General features: G+C 43.7%; 1 protein-coding gene across 1 annotated transcript in view; it reads left to right on the top strand.

Moving 5' to 3' along the window:
• PKHD1 (PKHD1 ciliary IPT domain containing fibrocystin/polyductin) overlaps positions 1-22896 on the top strand; it is a 275411-nt gene that overhangs the window by 76064 nt on the left and 176451 nt on the right. The window contains exon 35 of the mRNA XM_075707750.1: positions 11288-11438. Coding sequence (XP_075563865.1) covers positions 11288-11438 — 151 coding nt within the window. The remainder of the gene's footprint in view (positions 1-11287; positions 11439-22896) is intronic.

Below are 22896 nucleotides of genomic sequence, written 5' to 3'. Positions count from 1 at the left end.
AGCTGCGAGGAGTCCCAAATCCTGCACTCCTTTAGCACAACATAAGTGTGGGGCAATGATGCAGCTTAGAGAACAGACTGTGCCTCTGCTGCCGGCCATGCCCCTTACACCTGCGTTACACCTGCTCTTATCCCTGCAATGCAGACGCAGCCTTAGGGAAGAGATCCTGACCAGCTGGTTTGCATTACCGTGCTGTTATGAACACACACTACTATACTATTCTAGTGAAGTTAGCTGGGTTGTTTTAGGTGGTGCTCAGTAGATGGACAGCAGACGCTGGCTCCCAGTGTTGCGGGTGATGGTTATTACTAAAGCGTGCCAAGGTAGTTAATCTCTAACCTCCTTTAGGACTTCACTTCTGATAGATGAATTGAAGACTTTAGTAACTTCCCTACCTCTACTCAGGGTACCGCATTGGAGCAAGGGAGCAGATTTCAGAGAGTAATAACTTTCAACACTGCTGGACTGCATCAGATCCTAGCCTGGGAGAGAAAAAAGCTGTATAGCCCAAAGAATTTTCTTTGCACCCATTCAGGTCCTCCCTCTCACATGTGGAACTTACTTTAAAAAATGCATTTTAAACAGGTAAAAATGATCAGGGAAAATGTTTTTGAATGAAGCTGCTGCAGTGATTCAGCAGAAACCAAACCTGGTGCAGTCAGCTGTGAATTTTCTTTGCGAGATAATGAAGCAATGCCCTTCCGATACACAAGGGATCAGCAAGCACGTCAGTTTTCCCTTCAACAAAACAGGGGTGGAAAGCTATAGTTTTCCTTGCAGGTCACTCCTTCCATCATATTCTGTGGGTCTGTGGATGGAAGGAACTATGGCTGGGCGAGTATCATCCTATTTGTTCGAGAGAGGATATATAGGTGATAAGACAACAGTAGCACTTACAAAGCCTCTAACCTTTCGGTTGGGTGTTGCTTAAAATGTTCTCAGCAGTAATAGATGCTTCAGTGGAGCAATACTGTGATGATAATGAAGTATTGTTCAAGATATAGCTCAACCTCTTAATGAAATAGTGAAAAGCAGATTGTAGTAGAAGAATAGAAGAAATGTGGCCAGTTACAGTCACTTAAATGGCCCTGCTGCTTTGGCTGAGGAGACGTGGATGCATATATGGCAGTATCAGTGTTTGTCCTTGGATTGTGTGGTTTTGCTGTCTGTATGCTTTGTTTTATGCATAGGCTATACGAACTTGTAGCCTACATGCAGCACTTTCCCTTTTCAAAACACTTTCTAGTCTTTGCCAGGTAAATCACTGCAAACCCCTTGTATGATTTCCTATGTCCCCACAGGAATCGTGTGAAAGTCAGGGCATGGATCCCACACCAGTGCTCTGACTTCCAGCCCACCCTTGCAGCTGATTTGGGACTCTCGCAAGGTTTTTTTCTCTTGCCTGATCCAAAAACCCCATCATCATCAGATCCCCACTGACGCTGTTGGTGTGGACCAGCCTCATTTACTGTAACGCTCATTCAGAAATCCTTCTTGCTGACATGTAGGCACATAATTTGATTCCTTTCCTACAGGTGGTTAGCAAATTGTTAAGCTAATCTTTGTATTTCCAATATTTGCTTTCAGATTAGTTAATCAAGATCATTCAGTTGTGAGACAACATTTGCACAATGCATACTGCAAAGTCCAACACAGTCACCAGGCTTGGTTATTCCACTTGTGTAAACAACTTGATGTTGCAATTTTCTCATTACCATTAAATTGCCATTTTTAATTTGTCTCAGAAGCCTTCATCCTTTGAGAAATCACCGGTTTAGAGAGATGTATAAATTATGTTTGCCCTTTAACTGTGCTCTGGAAAGGGAAAACCAGTCGCATTGTATCTAAACTGGAAGATTGCACTGAATTCCCCAATGTGTTTACATGCACAGGATTTTCATGCAAGTTGGGCTTGAGATTAGAATACTGCAGTGGGATGGATTCCACTGAAATAAACTGTCTCTGAATATCAGGCCATAAATGAACATTAGGAAGATTCTTGTGAATTAGCAATGAGTTACTGCACAGAAAAATTGCTTTTTGTGAAACAGGGCTCTTCAAGTGCTCAAAGACATTTCCTCAGCTTCCAGGGTGTTTTCCTTAATATTTGAAGTTGAGATTTCTAAATCTAGGATCAGCTTCCCACCACAGCCCTCAAAAGACCTCGAGAGGCCGAAGAACAACACTTTAGAACTCACATGAGTGTGGTAAATAGAGCTGGACCTTCCAATGGTCTCATGGTTTGTTTAATTATGGAGTGGCTTAATACTGCTCGTATCCCCCTGCTACTTGCTATTTTACCTTGTATGGGTGAGCCTTGTTGCCTGTGTATAGGAAGTTGACTCATGCCGTCTCTGGGACATGCAGCCCCCGACAACAGCAATGTCTTTTCAGTGCCCTCCCTATGAAAGCACCACTAGATCTAACTAACACTCCATGTCCTTAATTAAATACCTCTGGTGCAAAGAGCCTTACCTTCTGTTCTTGGAAATTGCAGTGATTACTCCCCTGCTGGAAAAGTCTTTTTTTGGTGGTTGTTTTTTTGAGTGGTTTCGCCGGTTTAGTTGTTTGGGATTTTTTTTTTAACAGGAATTAAGCTGTTTCTCATGCCATTGTCCAGTTGCAAATTGGCCTGAGACTGACTTGTGCCATGGGCTCTGACCTCTGAAACTGCCCACTCATTTTTTTTCTGAACTAATCAGCTAGATGAACTATTTACAGTTGGCTTTTGAGTCTTCTCACTGCTTTTGCGGCTGCCCCTGTCTGAGTAATTAATGACAGTGTGGCTTGTTTATGGTCTTGACTTACTAATGCTGTTGGCTGCAAATGCATTTTTACCTCTGGGACCTGCCAGTTTCCTGGTTCTAGTCCCACCTCACCAGCCCAGGTCAATTTTTTGTGTGTAAACAGATTTATCCTGTAATAGTTGGAGAGAGACTAGGGTCATTCATCAGTCCTGTAGAGAACATGCCCAGCCAGATCCTTCCCTTCTTATGCTTGTGCAACTCAACAGAAAGATTCCTGCAGGACAGCTAAAATTTAAAAAAAAAAAAAAAAAAAAAAAGTAATCCTTTCTTTTTAATTCAGGGTACAGGCAGTCTCAATTAGAAATAAAGGTTTTGGATAGTGCACCTCATGCCCAGCCACGTGCTCAGCCCTGATCCTTGTTGTATCAGTGCTTACGGGAGTTATTAATGAAGGAACTACTATGTGGCTCTCTTAGGTAGGATAATACCATCTATATTTTATAGCCTGAGTAAAGGTTAAAGAGAAGTTACATAGCAACAGATGATCCCTTTGTTGCCCAGTTTGGTTACCAGTGTCTGCTCAGTTAGGTTAATCATAGAGGTCTCTGTCATGAATTGGAGGGGAACTTCCTTTCAAACCTCTGGATCATTAGTAAAATTCTTCACTGTTTTTCCAAGGCAGTTTTTACCAACATCTAAAAACTACCACCCTATTACTCATTGCTAAACTGGCATCGGGGACTGTCAACACTGGCACTCAGAGAAGGACCGTAGTGGTCAGATCATGTTATTTTCAGGATCATCATCACATGGAATTGAACTGGGTGAGAAATTTCTCAAGGTCTGAAGCTGATGAACTCCTAGGAGCCGAAAGGCTGTCTTTGAAGGAAGGCTGGGAGAAATTAGAGAAGTTGAAATACGCTCCCCATTTTGCCATGTTTTTCTTTCAAAGGACTTTCCAAGTAGAACCAGATTAAATAGAAATTATAGAGGTGAACGTGGTGCTTTTACTAAGAGGATGGACGCAGACTGTCCATTGCAATCTTCTCCAGAGGTTGTCCTTTCATTACTTTCTACTCTCTCACATCCAGCTTGGAAAACTCCTTGGATATGCCTCAATCAATGGCAAAGTTGGAGTAGCATAATGAAGTGCATGTACATGAAAGTCCTTTAAGGGGTTACTGATCACATTGTAAGATCTGCAAGACTGCTTTGGCACTCTGATTTCTAAAGAAACTCAGCACAGTCTACTGTTTGAAGGCAGCTTCTCTGAAATTGCTGCATGGGAAAGAGAAATCTTGCAAAAACTGGTAACTCCTAATCTCTGTCTCGTTTGCTTTTCTGTAGTGAAAATTGGCCTTTTGCGGAACGGGAGGGAAATTGCCTAGAGTACAGAATGGCTCGCGGTGTGCTGGTTTGCAGCTCTTCCCGGCCAGTTGGTGTTTGTGTGCTGCACTCCTGTAATGAGCATTAGATGGTACCCTCTGTACTGAGCCTGCTTGGAGAAGCCTTGGGAACTTCTGCATGCGTTAATTAGCCTTGACCAGCTTCAGTTTTGTCATTCTTTGCTTTTATAGCACAGCCAACTAAATCCTACTCGTTTCCATGTGGAAGACTAAATCCATGTATTTGTCTAGAAAATAAGGTGTTGCACTGTGCTGTTGGTGGAGAGAATATTTTTTTCTTGCTGCTTATACTTGTTTTTGCACAATGTAAGGTATTTTCTGTCCTCTTTGGGACGACCCTATTCCATCTTTCGCATGAAGCTGTATATACGCCTTCATTCTCCCTGTTAGCAAAATCTTTATACGCTGCCGGGAATGAAAAGAGGATTGCAAAAGTCCTCTTTTGGTTTTGGTTTGTATAGAAAAAAGGACATTTTTTACACTGAGTGATGAAGAGCATGCGGGAGACTGTTCTTATAACAGTGGGATGAGAGAGTGTCCTATCGTGCTTGTCTCAGGGATGCTGGTTTTACAGAGGAAGACCTATCCATGCCAATTGAAATTCTGTAACTTTACAGTTGTGGTGAGCATTTTTCAGTTAATTTGGCAAAGGGTCAGAGGCCCTACAAGCAGGAGAGGCAGGGAATGATGCCAAGAGACAGGTTCAGCTTCTCTGGGCACTGGGCAGCGTTTTGCATGCTAACTCCACTGACTGTAGCAAATAACATGCATCTGCATCCCTTTCAAGTATGTGTAGGAGGGAGGAGCCTGCACCAATTTGTCTGTTTTAATTATAGATGTTCTACCCACCTTCCTAATTGCTCCTTCATTAAGAAGTAGCTTGTTTCTTTCTTCCCTAGGAGCTAAAAATAATCAACTTTTGTTTGTTTCTGTAAATATTTTTTTTTTTGCCCTTGAGGAGATAATTATTTCTATTGTTGCATGAACATGGTGGCCAATACAGGAGGAATAATTAGAGCAGATGGCTGAAAATAATTCCCTTGTAAAAGACATCTAGTGTAATAAAATACCTCCCTTCCTCTTTTGTCTCCTCCAAATATACGTTTTTCTTTCCTTCAGGTGGATGGGGGTTGGGTGGAGGTGTAAATCTTTTCCTGATGTATTAAACTGAGGAGCTGTCAAGAGTTCACAGCCTGGAAAGTGAGCTCCCTGTATCCATCACTGAAATTAAAGTGTTTTCAAACGTGGCGTGGAGTCCTGGGTCTATGGTATGGGGAAATATATGCTGTACTCCATCACTTAAAATGTTAACCTTGTCTCTCCGTGGTGACTGAGGACAGGAACACTTGCTCTCCGTACTTGCTGGTTAAATGGCAATCTGTCAGCACCAAGGAAAAGGCTACCTTGTGGGTGTCAATCTCGGCTGTGCCTGCAGTGTTCGAAAGCTTTGCTTGTTTGCATGCCAGGAGGGGTGCCCCTTCTTCCTGCTAGAGATCAGGGGAAGCAATTGCACGTGCAAGCAGGTTGCTGTCATGCAGGAGCAGTATTGTGCTCCACACCTTAGGATGTGTCTGGGGGAAAGGATAAAGCTGGCTACTGGTGGTGGAGATGGTGGGAAAACCCTCCTGTCTTCAGATTTCTCTCCATGGCCATGTTGTAGATAACCCTCAGCTGAAACCCACAGTCCAGAAAAAGAGAGAGTGTTGAGCAAAGCAGCAAGCAGTCTGTGTTTAACTACACTACTGGTTCTTGGTTTGGTTTTAAAATTTCTGTCTTTTTCTCATCAGAGGATGAGGGCTCTTGTCCTTGTGTCTGTAATGATTGTTGCAGTCATCTTTTTCGGGACTGTACTCTAAAAAAAATCCACCTAACCAAACAAATTGTAAAGTTACCACAAAGTGAGATCCAATGATCTAGACTGTGTCTAAACACGAGTTTCTCAATCTTTTTAAACCCAAGGACTACCTTAGATTTTGGGGAAGAGGGAGTTAAAAATCACCAGATAAACACGTACTGTGTTGGCAGAATAATTGTTATTTACAAAAATTTAGATGAAACATTGAAGGAGTGGTCACTTACAATCCTTTCCCTTTGTGACTTGTTTGCCAGCCTGTGTGGGAATGCAAGTATATCACTGTTATTTATTAATTTGTTGCAGTTGCTGCTGCTGTTTCTGAGCCCTGGTAGTCACAGGCACAAGCTGAGAAACCGGTACTGAGAGATCGTGTCCCCAAAGGCTGACATAAAGGCAACCCCAGGCTGGCTGACAACAGCAGCAGCTAAAAACATAAAATGGAAAGAAATCTGCCTGAAAATGGAAAAAAAAGGTGCAGCAGGGAGGAAAAGGATAACGTGCTGAATTACAAGGAGGTTGTGCATCTTTTATTGTATGCTATTAAAATATTATTTTATCTTTACATAATTCATTCATGGGTTTGGAGCTCTAATGGGGAGGGAGTTGATACACCCCCAAATTACCCTGTGTCATACACAAGCTATGGGCTTGGTACATAACGTGTGGGCTTGAAATGATTTGCACATGACACACACCAAGTGGGTGTCAGAGGTGGGAAGAGACTGAAGGACCCTGCCTGTTGAATTTTGATGTCAGCTCACCTGCCTGATCCTCATGCTCTTGGTACGCCAGGAATAACAACTGACTCTCTAGGGATTCCCAGTGCTTGTGATTTCCCACTCTCCTGAGCTTTCTGCCCATATTTTGCAGGCTCGGTTCCTTACTGAGGTAGTGGTATCTGCAGTACCGGATTCAAAATGTGAAATGTTGCCAGGGTGGGTTTCCTATGGATGTCTGATGTGAGGGCACATCCTGCAAAACTTTGGGTGTCTGTTTTAAGTGTTCATGCTATACTTGTGTCCTTGGGGAAAACACCAGAAGAGTTTCTTGCCCAAATCTAGCTACTGGTTTTCCTGAACCTTGCAGAAATACAGCTCTTTGTGGTCTCACTCCTTCTGTTAAGCCTAGCTGAAGTTGGCCATGTTCAAGTGTAAGCGCTGAGAGCAACACAGATGCAGAGATGCTATGGTCTCATACGCCCTGTTTCCTCCAAATCATTTTTCCAACTACCTGGTACGTGCCGTAGCCAGTGTGAAGCTACCACCTCACTGCTGCAGCCAGCCAGCTCCAGCTTCATCATGCAGCCCTCATTTTATGCCAACTCTTTTTTCCCCCACCCTGACTTTCAAGCTCCCTGCCACTTCTTGTGCCCCGTGCTGAAACTGGAAAAAGCACAGGAGGAAAATGCCCACTGTCAACCGCCGATGAGCAGCTTTCCCCGGCTCTGCAGCTTCCTCCTGGTTCATTCAACAAGCAAATATGGGATGGGCGCTCAGCCATGACCCTGGCGCTTGCAGCTGCTGCTGCTTTTCAGTCTTACTGAGAGGTGTTTAAATTAAACACCATAGGTCAAATGCTGGGTGCTAAGCAGGGGTAAAAAGGGAAAAAGAGTTTTCTTCTATGAAAAGTGAGTGAGGGGGCTGTTCTTATCCTGCTTAGCTGTAGGCAGAGGGAAAGGAGATGGAGTCTCTGCATGATGAAGATGTTTAGGACACAGACACACGGCCCTTCAAGAGATAAGATGGTTGTCTCCCTGTTTTTCTTTGGAGTCCCAAGTGAGTCAGCTCATCCCAGTGGTTGTGAGACCGTGTTCAGCCTGCGGGGCAGCAAAATCCTCCATGCCACCCTTGGCATGCAGAGACGGTGGTGTTTGGTGTCTGTAGGGTCAGTGTGGGCTACAGCCTGTCCCCTGTTGACAACGGGGCAGCTAGACAAAACAGTCATGATAACCAAAGGGGTTCTCCAATGTCACACGGAGGGAAATTAGCAGGACCAGATGAGAGCATGGATTGCTAGAGCTGTGAGTCTGTCACCACCTTGCTTGATGAGGGATGTGCAATTATTTTATGCATGTATTAGTCTGTGTTATTTTACTGTGGGGTGCTTAATAGGAACTGGACATAATCACCACCATTCAACAAAGGACTTAATGAGTCCATTACAATTGAAGATTGCACTGTGCTTTCCTCCCAGGAAACAGCAAGAGTGTAGTCATATAGGATTCAAAAGGTCCAGGCAAACTGTATTTGTGCTTCATGGAAGTTGGCCATTTCACTAGCCTTGCACTAGACCACAACTTCTTCTTTCAAAGATCTTATGGAGATGCTTTTTCATCTTAGGGAAGGGTGTAGGACTGCAAGAGAAGGGTCACCAAACAAAATTTTCTACTATCTCATTTCCTTCCACCAGTTCAGCGTCTTTCCTCAGTTACTACAGAGCTGCTTTCCCTCTAAACCCCCTATACATTCTTCTGCGCTGTGGTAATTTAAAGTACATTCCTTGAGCAAAACCCTTTTTCTCTCTTCAGACAGATTCTTTAGATCTATTCTTTCCATGGTAATGCAAGGATGGTACAAGTGATTATAAATATCTCTTGGTCCAGTGTTATTAGTCGATGTTCATCAGTTTGCTTTTATTAAAAAAAAAAAAAAAAAAAGAAAAGAAACCAGAAGTCACTTGAAAGTTGCGTGTGCAGGTGGTGCACATGGGAGCAGACTAAGCCAGGCATCTTCTCACTGGAAACCTTTAGTTACAGACTGGGTGAAATGACAGAGATTTTTATGACCTTGACCAAATTAGTTTCTGCCTCTGTGTAATCATTCTTGGGTGGCAAACCTTCTTTCGAGCAATAAAATCTGTCTGTCTTTGTTTAGGTTGATGTGTAGGGACTGCCTCTTACTGTGGACACGTGTATCATCTGAATAACAGAGCACTTGGTTTCAGCATATTTATATCTTTTCTGAGGTACATTCTTAAGATGGTTGATAGTTCTTACTTTCAACCACTTCTCGTGCCTTGAGATCACTGGCGTGTATGAGCTTTTATGCCAGAGGGTATTGGTAGAACTGAATGGGTATGGAGTCTTCTAAGAGGTGACAGCAGAAACCTAGCACAAATTATTTAAACACTGATGTTCTATAAAGAGAACCTTAAATGAAGAACTAAGGTGTTTTCTGGTTGGAAAGGGAAACCATCTTTAAAAAACCCCAAACAACCAGTCAAATTCAGAAGAGGAGTTTATTTTTCTTAACTCTTGTAAGACTTCTACCAACAGTTTACTAAGTTTTTGGTGCTAGCAAGAACAACAACCTGGTGTATTCTTTATGCCCTTGCTTTCCCATTAGAGTTAATTGGAGGTTTCTAAGTGACTTCAGAGGGTTAGAGTGATGTCAGAATGACTTCAAGCCATTTAACAAACCTTCTCAGCAAAATGTTCTGATGGATCCCACCGTTTCACAACAATTACATGACACAGTGCTTTGCTAGCAGCATTGGTTGAGGTTGTGCCAGACAGGAATTTATCGAATTTGCAATTTTGTGCTACAGTTGGCTTGATAAGCAGTGTATCTGGGAAATGGGTGCCTTTCCATGAACTGTACACTCCTCTGTCCCCTGCTCTGAGATAAAAACTGGTTTAAGTAGCTTCTTTTTCAGTGGATCTATTGTATACCCTTGTATATTGTGTATAATCTAGTTCAAAACACTATCAGTGAAGAGTAATTCACAGCCTCTCTGGAAAGACCGTGGATAAAGACATCTGTCCTTTGAGCTGGAATTTTGTCCTAAATCTCTGAAATATATAAATATATGTTTGCAAGTAATGAAGATGAAATTTGTCTTATTACAGTTAGCAACCATGGAGAAATTACACTCTCTGGTAACAGTTGTGTACATATGTGAAGGCTTATCTGTACTTCTGTAAAGATGAAGTGGTTCACTCCCCCTGATGCTGGGGACTTAGTTCCCCAGATGTTTTCATTGTGTGTGTGTTAATTCAGTCCCAGGCTTCACTCTAAATTGAACCAAGTAATTCCCTTTGTATGGAAATCATAGAATGGGATAAGGATAGAAAATTCCAGCATCCATACCCTACAGACAGGATGGACATAAACCAGTTGTATCATTTAGCCTGGGAACCAACACCCATTCCCTGGTGCAAATAATTAGCACAGTAGTCACCATATAACAGTTATCTGACTGCTCTAGGTGCTATGAGAAATGTTGTATAAAACTTTAGGCACATAAAGCTAAAATTGACAATAGCACAGTTTAAAGAATAACTATCATAACACCACCAGTATTGATTCACCTAAACCGCAGCTCCAGAGCAAAAGCTTTAAAGCACATGATGTGCTCTGACTGAAAATGGAGTAACTATATTTTGCTTTTGTATTGAGGTTATTCTTTCCACTGCTGTTTCAGATTAGCACAAACCAGTGAGGACCACAAATATTTCCATGTCTGGTTCCCCCCCCTCCTCAGATGAGTTGAGGCTGGTTTTGCTAGGTCACGTGTGAGTCCAAAGAATATGTTACGAATGCCTATGTCCACGCCTGTTCACACATGTACATGCAAAAGCATGCACCCATTCCTCAAGAATTCGGTCAGAACTTCACTGCAAAGTGCATGCTTAAAATTTAGAGGTAATGAGGAACCACGACTTAAACAGGCAGACATCATTTTGCCTTTGCTTGTCAAGAGTCAGTCTATTTACTATTTTCAAGTTAATCAGAGCTTTATTTGGAACTGATGTGTAAGCCATGAAAAGAGAGGCGATGATAATACTAGATAAGCTGAGAGCGCTAAAACGGTATTTGAAAGGAGGGATGACTCTCTAAATGTGGACGAGTGGCAGGAGAGCCTTTGAAAAATCCTGTAAAGCAAACTATTTCCCATCTAGCTGGATGTTTTAATTCTAAACTCTTCAGGCTATTTTTATGCCATTGCCAGGAATTAACGTGCAGTTCTGCTTTTCGAGAGGCAGAGAGAGACACACACCAGGAAACCTGCGGCCTTTCCGCAGCCAGACCTGCAGCAAGCCCCTCGTTACCCAGAGCAGAATGAGACAAAAGGCAATCCCCAAATCATGACAGGCGTTTCTGAAAGCCAAGAACCTCTTCAACCCCAACATTCCTCCATCCCTTCGCTCTATGCGGGGTCCCGCCAAGAAAGTAGCTGGCATGGCGTTGGCATCTCCTACGCTGCGCTCTCAGCAAGCTGGCTTCCTGAAGGGTGGGAAGGGGTGAGTTTTGAACCTCTCCGGGCCTTTTTCTTTCCAGCTTGCCCTCCAGTTTTGTGGCCGATGGGACGAGGACTCCAGCTGGCCTGCTGGCCACCAGCCGCGAGGTGGCGATAACGTCACGATAGAAAAAGGCCGGACCCTGCTGCTGGGGACCACCACCACCAACCTCAACCTGCTGCATCTCAAAGGTCTGCAGAAGGGGGGTTCAGTGCTCTTGTTCCTCCGGGGCTGGAGTTTTTCATGGTCGTGGTCTTCCCTTCCCTGGCCCAGCTCCTACATCGAAGGAGACACCTGGTCAGGGAGGCTGAGCCTGCTCTCGGTAGATACAACACGATGGTAATGGGGGACGGGGGGAGCGTTTAATTATTATGTATGCAGAAGGCATCGTTGATGCTGTTTGAGGCATAATGACAATAAGAGTAGGAAGGGTTTGTGTTTTTTTTTTTTTCTTTTTCTTTCCCCCAGCTACTGAAAGCGTTGCTATCCTGAGTGGTGTTCAGCGATAGCGGCAGTGCTGATAACAATAATCAACTCTGGTTTGTTTGGCGTCTTTGAGGCAAGCGTGTTGCGAAAGCCTTTACAAAATTAATGATGTTACAGAATTACAGGCCACAGCTACCAAATGTAATAAATAACCCAAGATCCTAGAGCACGGCTGGTGGAGAGTAAATAACCGAGCACAGTTATGGGGGGAAGTACTGGGTTTGCAGGGTTCACGTACCCTGGGGTAGACTCAGTGTAAGTGTCAGGAGTTATATCTCTGTGGGTGTCAAAGTAAGAATTAAAATTACTTGTAATTCAGTGCCAGAAATATTTCTTCCTGGAAATTAGGCCCTGGTTGTGAAAACAGTTGTGCACATGCTTGGTATTAAGTGAATGAGTTGTTCTGGTGAAATTGCTTGCTCAAAGTTAAGTCTATGTGTAAGCCTCTGCTGAAATGGAGCTCAAAAAGTGGAAAGAGGAGGTTTTGTATGTTTAAGGACCTGGATCTTCTTTGCTGGTAAAAATGATTTTATATTTAAAAGCATGTTAAAAGTACTAGTTTTTCATTGAGATGAAAATGAAACATACTTATTTGACAATTATATTTTAATCTAACTTTGAGTGATCTTTCTATAGAGAAAAAACTTTGTAAGTTTATCCCTATTGTGAGAACATTTCCAAAAACGATTGAACTTGTTCAGTTTAGGTTCAGAGATTTTCAAGAATTGCTATACCAGGCGTCATTCCTGTTTAAAAAAAAAAAAAAAGATTAAAAAAATGTGAACTGTTTCAGTACAATTTTCCTGTCTCCCTTCCCCAATGAAAATCCTAATTCTGGGAGATGCAAGGTTATTCTTAACCCCGGTGTGCTTATGACATATAGTAGAAGAGGTACATCAGAGCCCCAGATTTATGAGACTTTTGACTGCAAATCTGGATGAGGGTTTTGGGGCTCAGTCTCTGGTTTTGTGAAGCATTGGGGCACAATATTGCAGCAGAAACCTTTGACCTTTGGTCCTACTCAAAGGCACACTTGATCTAAGAGTCATCACTTAGGAAGGGAACGGAGGTCTGACTGAATTTAATGAAGTCTGGAGCAGTATCTTTACAGCTTCAGCTCATCTGACATTCAAATAATTTCTCCCTTTTATCACATTTTCCAAGAAGCTTGGTTTATAGTATAGATTCAGTTAGGAAAGCAGCATTAAAATATTCTGGACGCTATTATTTTCTGTATTGCTACATGCCAAACATAGGGACCAAATGTTTTAGAAGCAGATACCTACATGGTAATTGTTTATCTGAGCTTCACCTTTGCTGAAGTTTCCTTGTTGCATCCTCCCCCACTTACACGGGTGCTGCTAGCTGTTTAGCCTTGGATTTGGAGTCAAGACGTGCTGAGTTCTACTCTGATCTGAGACCGGGTCGGATACATCTTTCTTAAGCTTACCTTTCTTTAAGTTGTCCAGTGCAGGGGAGTTGTTTAGGCTCCTATAACTATCGAGAGAAACACACACCACCAGACTTGTTCATCTTAGGTATTATGGATAACCATCTTAAGATAAATCACAGTTAGGTGATGCCTTTAAAGTAGCAACTACATGATTCTGTGAACATTTCAAATAATTGCCAAGCTTACCCAGCTGCAAGGTGGGCATGGCAATAAGCCCCTAACCTGTAGGCAGGTGTAGATATGTGCTTTGATTGAAGCATCCCATTCTTATTCTAGCTGGAGAGTTTTTCTTAATTGGAGCTGGAGAATGGGATTAAATTGTAGTTCTGCTCCCTTTGGCTTTCATGACTCAGCATCAGGCTGTCTGTGCTCTCACAAGCTGAAAATATAACAGGCTTTATGGATGAAAAATCCCTGTAATGCTACTGAGTCCTCTTCTCTGCGAAGACACTATTGATTATTTTCTGGTGCTGTATCCAGCAAATCCAACACATGTTTACAGGCCCATTTCTTGAAATTCCCCCTTTTCAGGACACCATGAGGATTTTGAATACTGCCTCTGTGGTGTCTCCTTATGATTTCAGTATTGCAGAAATCATTTAAAGAGTATTATAACAAGGATGTCATCTACATGTGCAGCCTTAAAGTGACCCTGCTTTGGCTTTATTAACATATAGCCAAACGCATATAGTTGTTCTGGTAGTGACTGCAATGTCTGGACAGATGATCTGGAGGCCAAAGCAACAGAGAAATAGGATTAGGCATCTGGGCCCTGCTCGCTGCCATGAGGGCTCAGCAGCTTCTACCTCCGCCTCAACGAGCAGAGCATGAACACATGGTTATCAGCAGTGGAAAGTTTAATAGCCAGACTGTGAAACTGCTCAGACAATACCGATTGGGGAAGAGATACAAGATAGACAGATTGTAGATAAGTCTGTAAATTCAGCAGATTGCAGTTATTTTTATAATCCCAACACTGCAAGTATGGAAATATTTATGATAACCCAGGACAGATGGAAATTTCCTTTGCGCAGCGCTTGCACTGGAGTAACTCCTTTGTGTTTGATGGGTTGATGCCTCAGACATGTGCTATTGCCTTTGTCTGAATTTATAGTGCTCTAGGGAGGTCTGGAGACCAAAAAAGCTGCTTGGTCTTTCAGGAGGGCCTTGGGGATGAATTTTGGGGCGACGCTGCCAGTATACCCTAGTGGGGTTGAAGATCCCCAGTTACCTTAGCAATGGCGACTTTGAGATGGCCAACCTTGCAGGCATAAGGGAGAAGATTGCTTTGGCCCCTACTCTAGAAAAGCCTCAATACCACTTGTCACAGCTCTTCCTCTCACTTGTAGGCATTGCTGCATCTTGGCAGCCCTGCTGAAACCAGCATGCCCATCCCCTTTTCCAGGATCAGATTCCAGGCTGAGGTTTTGAAAAGGTCTGACCCACTTCGTCTGCCTCTAAGAACTGTGCACCCAGTTTCCAAAATACCACAGCTAATATGGGCTTTTTTTTTTTTCCCCAAACTATGTGATCCCAGGGGAAAATAAAAAAAAACAAAAGAGAACTGATAAACCCCAAAGCTACTCATGACGCTGCTAGTTATTATCTGATTTTGAACCCCTCTCCAAAGAGCAATGCTTGTCCCTCAGTATTTTGGATCTCTTGTAATCCATGCTCAGATCAGGCTCTGGCTAGAATGGATCCTACAAGTAGATCTGGGGAGGAGAAAAATCCAAATATTGATTTTGCTTGGCTTTTTCCTAAGCTTGGGTGCTATTAGCAAAAAGCATCAAATATTAGCTGATACACCTGCATATGTAGTTGTCAAATAACTAGTGCTTCAGTCACTGCTGATAAAGACTGGGTCTGAATTCAGTGAAAGAAGGAAAAAGCTTTTCCCTCTGTTTTCCTGCCTATGACATCAACCAGTCCTTAAACGCAGTTTAAAATCCCTTGTCAGCAGGCACGGTTGGAAGCTGCTTGTGTTGCGGTGTTTTCTATGCCATTTTGCTCAACCCATTTGGGATGCGCATTGTGATACTTTTTGCAGGCAGTTTCTAGTTCATATTTTCTTTTTTTAATCAGGCAGAGACATTACAATTAAAATACCGTAAAAGCGATTCCGGCAGTATTGCAATAAGCATGTTTTTTAATTAAAGAAAGAACATGGGATGTACAAATAGTACCAGCTAATGGGGAATTTCATCCAATGTATTTTTTAATTGAGATTTAAAATGAAGAAAAGTCAGCCCTATTTCTCCCTGTCGCTGTGTGATATTTTCCTACGTTGTTTCAGTGAGGTGTACCAAGTCTGCGATAATTACAGTCTCAGACCCTTAAAGTCCCAGCTGTTTTCATGGAAAAAAATGAAAGGCATCAGTTCTTTAATTTGTTATTATATTTTTTTTCACAGCAATTTAGTGTTATTCAGTAGAGTGCAACTCACAGAGTTGGTCATTCCTGGAGGAAGGGTTTTAAGGCCCCAGATCTGTAGCAATTTGATGTTTTTTTCAGTTCTTCCACCAGCTGTAAACCCTGGTTCATGTTTGGGTACGGGCCGCAGGTTTCTGTTTCCCATCCTGTTTCGGAGGGGCTTACAGCATGTACGTTAGACTCCCAGGGCTCTTGCTTGCCAATGAAATTGATTTCCCAGAACTTTGGCAGCTCTTGGTACTCCTCTGGGGTGTTGCAGGATGAGCAGATCAGTGGAAGCTAATCCTGGCTGAGGAACCACACACAGCTCCTGCAGAGACCAGGCTGAAACCCGAGGCAGCGCCATTCCCTTCCTCTGCTCGCTGGCATGGAAGGAGGGGTCATACCCCTTTTGGGGAAGAAAATGCTGCTTCTAACCATGGGATGGAAAGATCTTCTGAGTCTGCATCCACCTGTCCCAGACACTAATCAGGTCCTCATTACTGTAGCAGCTTTGTACCGTTAGTAGGTCTGTCCTCACACACTTTTATGTGGTACAGAAATCATAGAATCATAGAATCATAGAATTGTTTAGGTTGGAAAAGACCTTTAAGATCATCCAGTCCAACCATTAACCTACACTACCAAGTCTACTGTAAGCCAATCAAGGGTAGACTAGACTAAACCATGTCCCCAAGTGCCACATCTACCCGTTTTTTGAACACTTCCAGGGATGGGGACTCCACCACCTCTCTGGGCAGCCTGTTCCAATTCTTGACCATCCTTTCCGTAAAGAAATTTTTCCTAATTTCCAACCTAAACCTCCCCTGGCACAGCTTGAGCCCATTTCCTCTCGTCCTATCGCTAACTACTTGGGAGAAGAAATATAGCCATTGCGACCTATGCAGGCTGGGACCTGAGGTCCAGGTCATCTTAAGGTTTTTAAATGCAAATAAATACCTCCAAAGGCATGAGTCTGTATCGTGAGCCCAGAACTACAGAGAAAGTGTACTGTATAACAGGATTGCACTTAGGTTCCTTAAATTTTGAAGTATCCCCTCTTCTTCTGATGGCTCATCAGACAGTGCATTATGATAGTTTTGTTATAGGAACAGGCTGTCACAAAGACCAAGGTCCAAGCCACTGTGCTAGACACCCAATTCGTGATATCTTTAATTTCAAATGCCAGAAATCAGCCTAAATTGAGAAAATTGTGGGTGTAGCAAGTAGAAACATTCTGGTCTAATTGTCATTCAGGCAGGATCTAAGTGAGCAGAAACATAATCCTGCTCCCCAAAACAGTGCTCCAGTGTTTTCCTCAGTGTCCCCCTCCCTTCCTGAGGGTGAAGCACTTAATGTGTGTCCATCACCTGTCGACTTGAAATAGCCCAAGGACCTATCTTTTCATCACACCTCTATGTGTGATGGTTACTCTGGTGCCTTCATGAGGCTCACTTGGAAGCTTCCTTCATTAGATCCTGGACGATGGGCTGTGATACACGCTGTCAAAGCCAACTAGGAGTGTCCATACCTCTTCCCCACCAGGTTAGCTCTCCTCTTGCAAATGCATCAAAGGTGTTGCTAAGTGTCTTGGAGGCTCCCTAAGAGCTGAAGAGGTAGAAGGATTTCTTCAAAGGAGATACACCCATGGCAGCGTCTTCTGGGCTGTCGATCTGAATTGTCTTTGCCTGGCTCTAAGGGAAGAGCCCAACCAGCTTACAAGGGAGCACGTGCCACTTGAACAGATGGCTGTGAGTGCAGCAAGCCAGAAAACACAGGCTTGTCGGGCTTGGGAGACAGTTTCTGTCTGAGAGTACTCAAGCAGCTGCCGGTTCCTCGCCCAGGGACAGATTAAGGCCTTTGTCCAACAAAATGCTGGAATTCAAGCTTAACTTTTTAGCATGTTAGTGACATCCTAGTGGAAATACACAGGCATCTGAATTCACAGCTAGTTTGGGATATGTACCTGTATATTATGAACGTGGAGAAACATACGCAGGGAGGTGGAGAATGAGTTTTGGACTCTTGGTTCAGGCAGACTTTGGGATGGAGCCAATATAACAAACTTCTTTTCTCCTTTGCATCTTGCTCGGCAGTGGTCCAGCCTGCAATCAACTTTTATGGCTCATCCAAAAGTCATGTGAGCATTTCAACAGGGTGCAGGCGACAGGTCCATGAAATAATCGATTGTTCTTATTTAAGGCTCATAAACTCTGTATTCCTCTTCCCGAACACAGGAGGATCTTTGTTTTTTTTTTTTTTTTCCTGCTTGGAGGCCCCACCAGGCACATCCTTGGAGCCAGAGAATGAGCAATAAGCGGGCTGCCAGCACACTGCAGCCTTGTTGTGCAGGATCAGTTGTTTCAGCAAAGATATTCCAGCTCCAGCAGTTGCCTCCTGCTGTTTGCCACTCAGGGATGCTTGCCAGGAATATAACTTCTCAGCTTAAGCCTGTCTCATGGGGGATTCTGTGGTTTTGTCATGTGAAACATGGGAGAGGAACTAGTAAGAGCAAGCTGAAGGCTGTGGGAATTTTAGTTATACATGGTCGTGGTGTGCCCACAGCACAACCAGAGCAGATCTTCCCTGCACAGTGATGGGAGAGAGCAGTCCAGTTGAGGAGATAACCTTTCAATCTGCAAATCCTATTCCATGCGGAGGAGGTTTTCACTTAGTTGAGAGGCACAACAAAGTAGTGATATATAAGACAATTCTGTTGGTACTTTCCTAAGACCTTCTATTATTGATTATAAAAAAAAAATCTCTTGAGACTATCCAGCACCTTTCTTGTAGTTTGCTTGCTTTAATGCTTATTCAACTTTACATAAAGAATTAAATCTGACAATAGTCACTTTTATCCTAGCTCCCTAATGAGCTGTTCATTAGAGAAAAAAAATCTTATATGGACAGTGAATGCAAAGCATGGCCTCAAAAGATGATAATAAAAAAGCCCTCCATGTAAAAGTTGCACTTTGGAATGGGGACTTCGCTTGCCTCTGAGTCTGGGAAATCTCTAGAGTGCTCTAAATTAAAACCTAAATGAGAAATATCGGTGTGGTGGGTTGACCCTGGCTGGACACCAGGTGCGCACCAAAGCCACTCTATCACTCCCCTCCTCAGCTGGGCAGGGGAGAGAAAATCCAGTGAAAGGCTCGTGGGGCGAGATAAGGACAGGGGGAGATCATTCACCCATTACCATCATGGGCAAAACAGACAGCTTGGGGAAATTAACCTAATTTATTACCAATCAAATCAGAGTAGGATAATGAGAAATAAAACCTAAATCTTAAAATACCTTCCCTCCCACCTCTCCCTTCTTCCCAGGCTCAACTTCACTCCCCATTTCTCCACCTCCTCCCGCCAGCGGCGCAGGGGGACGGGGATGGGGGCTGCGGTCAGTCCATCACACGTCGTCTCTGCCGCTCCTTCCTCCCCAGGGGAGGACCCCTCACACTCCTCCCTGCCCCAGCGTGGGTCCCTCCCACGGCAGACAGTCCTCCACGCGCTGCCCCAGCGTGGGTCCTTCCCCGGGGCTGCAGCTCTTCACGCACTGCCCCAGCGTGGGTCCCTTCCCCGGGGTGCAGCCCCTCAGGAGCAGCCTGCTCCAGCGTGGGTCCCCCGCGGGGTCCCAATTCCTGCCAGCAACCCTGCTCCAGCCTGGGCTCCTCTCCCCACGGGGCCACAGCTCCTGCCAGGAGCCTGCTCCAGCGCGGGCTTCCCCCGGGGTCCCAGCCTCCTCCGGGCACATCCCCTGCTGCGGCGTGGGCTCCTCCCCGGGTGCAGGGGGATCTCTGCTCCCCGGGGGCCCCCATGGGTGCAGGGGCACAGCTGCCTCGCCATGGGCTGCCCCAGGGCTGCAGGGGAATCTCTGCTCCGTGCCTGGAGCCCCTCCTGCCCTCCTCCTGCACTGACCTGGGGGGCTGCAGGGCCCTTCCTCTCACATGTTCTCACTCCTCTCTCCGGCTGCCGTTTGTATCCTAGGCCTTTTTTTTCCCCCTTCTTAAATATGTTATCCCAGAGGTGCTACCACCATCACTGATGGGCTCAGCCTTGGCCAGCAGTGGCTCCGTCTTGGAGCCGGCTGGCATTGGCTCTGTTGGACATGGGGGAAGCTTCTAGCAGCTTCTGACAGAAGTCACGCTTGTAGCCCCACCGCTACCAAAACCTTGCCATGCAAACCCAGTACAATCAGCATCTGTTTTATGCATTATGAGAATATCTATGTTAGAAGGATTTTTTTTAAATGCAGGGTTTTGAGAAGGGATGTAAGCTGCTATGTCTGAAAGCACGAATCTTCATGACAGAGGCAAGGAGAAACTTCCCACAGCGATCCTCACAATCCTCTACTCCATCATTATTTGTTCTTTTTTTCTGAAGTGCATGATGCAGCCTCTTTCCATAGTAAATGTTCTGGGTACCTGGGTTGTGGCATTGCATGAGCCAGTCCAGGACACCTGACAAAGTGAAGTGCTAATACATAACCTTTCCAACTTCCTTTCCTTTTGAGTGCACCCTCCTCCATTTCCCAAGGACTTCAGAAGATAAATCTCTTTTCACAAAACCAGTTCTGCCAATGGCATCCTGGTGCTATAGTTATTGACAGAGCAGATTACAACCCCCACCTTATTATATGGTTTCTTTTCCTTAGTATTCCCTTTTTTTTTTTCATTATTTAGTCTGGCTCTTTTTCCCCTTTTGTGGGACAGAGGGAGTTGCCTCCAGTTTAGTTTTTCTCTCTTGCTTTTCCTCTTTTTTTGTTTTTTTTTTTTTTTTAGTAAAGACAGATAAAGAAAGATTTCTTTTCCGGGCAGTGAAGTGGAGGCTAATTGCTGGGTTAATTGAGAAGAATGGTGCTTCTGATGTTCTCACAAAGTATCAAATAGCCTCAACATATTTCTCCCCCCTCTCCCTCACTCCACCTAAAGAGACCCATTGAATTTGCACATTACTGTACAGAAGTGATTATGGGTTTAATTGTATTTATTTTGCTTGGTGGGGAGGCCATCATAACAGTAGTTGATTGATTTTTATAAAATCACCCTCAAGGTCATATGTAGGACTTTGCTTTCCTGTGCAGCCATAACAAACAATTTGAGGGTCACAGCCAAAGGCTCAGTTGAGCAATATTCTTGCTTTCTGCTTTCAGAGAAGAGGTCAAGTGCAATAAAAGAAGGAAGCATAACTTTTATTTTCTTTTAGAAAAAGGGGAAGACAATCTTGTAAAGCAGCAGCTGTATATTTATTCTGACCTAATGAAAAGCACAGAAATACAGAGTTGAGGGTTAGAGGGACAATATGCAATTTTTTGACATAAATATTTGTAAGTTTGACTAGAGTTTGGTTTACATTTAAACTTGCTAAATGGCTAAATGAATGCCTGCTAATGCTTTCTTTTCTTTTCTGTGATGCTGCTCTTTTTTTTTATCTTCAGCAGTTGAACATTTCTTTTTACTTTTGGGTTTGGTTTTTTTTTTTCCTGAAGACTGAGTGCCTTTTGGCTTTGTTCTGGGAGGAGTTCAGAAGCTTTGCAAATAGCCAGGGGACAAGAGCATTACAGAGTGACCATGAGTGTAGCTGATACATGTTTCCTATAATTACATGTTGGGTCTGACTGCTGCTTCTAAGGGAAAGCCAAAGAGTCACGAACAGCAAATGCCTTCTGGTGATCTTGCAAATCTTTGCACCATTGCAAAGTGTGCTTGGGTTGCCATTGCACCTAGGGACAGAGAAACCCAAGAGCCAGGCAACAACTCCCACATTGAAGTCCAATTATTATTGTCTCTACACATCCAAATCTTCACCCAGGGAGGGGAAACCTTGCTTCTATGTAGGATTTCCCCCAGGAAGGGTCAAACCTGCAGGTCAGGCATGGCACAACTAGTGCCTGCACACCTGGTGCCACTGAAACTTGTTGGGACTATTGCTCATGCTTGCACCCAGTGCAGAGCAGTCACCAGCATCCAAGCTTATCAGACACCCAAAAATCAATGAAAGATATGGAAAATCTTTGAATCATCAGAGGGAAAAATCATTCAGGACAACTGACATGCAGTTAGCCTATTACTGAGGACCAAGAGATTTTTTAAAAAGAAGAAGAAAAAGAAAAGGGAGACAGAGGACTGGTCATAGAGGACCAGTCAGATGTAAGGAGGCAGACAGTGATTTTTAGGAGCTATATGAGGATAAGCTATTCCTGACATGCCAAAGCCACCTTGTGCAGAAAAGTGCACAAGAGACAGTGCAGAACCAGTGTTAACACCCATCCCAAAAGCATTAACTCTTGCTGGCCAAGCTGCTTCTGTTTTTGCAGGAAGATGGACTCCATGTAAAGTGCAAGTTGTCGTCTTCTCACTCCTTCCTAGTTTTCGAGAGAGGTGGGCGTCTGTAGCACTGGTAGCAAAGCACAGCTCCATTACGTGCTCTGTTGTGTCCCTGCACAGCTCAGGAAGGGAAAACGAATGAACATGTGCTACTGTTTTACAGCAGACCCTCTGGGGGCAGGACAGAAGGAGACAAATCCCAGACCTTTATGGGAAACAGGCATCTTCTCATGGCTGCCTCGAGGTGCATTGGAATGGCTGCAAAAAGAAAAGGACTCAGGAATCCCATCCCATCTCATCCCTGTCATCCCATGGGGAGGGGATAGAAGGGTTTGTGTGAGGAATTTAATATTTCTAACCTGTCTTGTAGACAGCTTGGAAATTTTGGATGGACAAAATGTGTCTGAAACTTGGGAAAACTTTTTGGGATGTTGCTTGAGGGAGAACTATGATTTTTCAATCAAAAGATAAGATAACTTTGGCTACCAGCCTTCCTGGTTCAGTGGTACAGCATGGCAGTTAGAATACTCATTAAAAATTGTATGAAGAGAAGTGGAAACAGAAATTACTATATTTCAGTGGGAACAGAGGATAGGAAGTCAATAAAGACCTTGGGGAAGATGTCTTTTTTATGTTAGGAATAAAATAAATCACAGTGATTTACAGTTCCATTTCTAGATTGCAGTGATAAAATTATTAACACTGCTGCAAGAAGGCAAATGTATTTAATAAATATTTCTGTTCTCAGTATGGGAAGGAACAGGATGGTAAACTATATCACAAGAGGAAGGTGGACTAGCAGTCCATTTATTACTGAAGAATGTTAATATAATGAAGATGTTAAATAATATCTTTCAGGAATACACATTCTTAAATCAACAGGTCCAGTCTCATTCAAGAGCTTTAAAACTGCTGGTAGAGGCATTCTGTGGCCCACAAATATTGATTTCAGAGTTCATGGGAAATTACAGAGGGCTG

The sequence above is a fragment of the Pelecanus crispus genome, chromosome 3 (assembly GCF_030463565.1).
Source record: "Pelecanus crispus isolate bPelCri1 chromosome 3, bPelCri1.pri, whole genome shotgun sequence".
NCBI classification, from domain to species: Eukaryota; Metazoa; Chordata; class Aves; order Pelecaniformes; family Pelecanidae; genus Pelecanus; species Pelecanus crispus.
The sequence above is the reverse complement of the archived record's forward strand: the minus strand, read 5'-3'. Positions and strand labels throughout refer to the sequence as shown.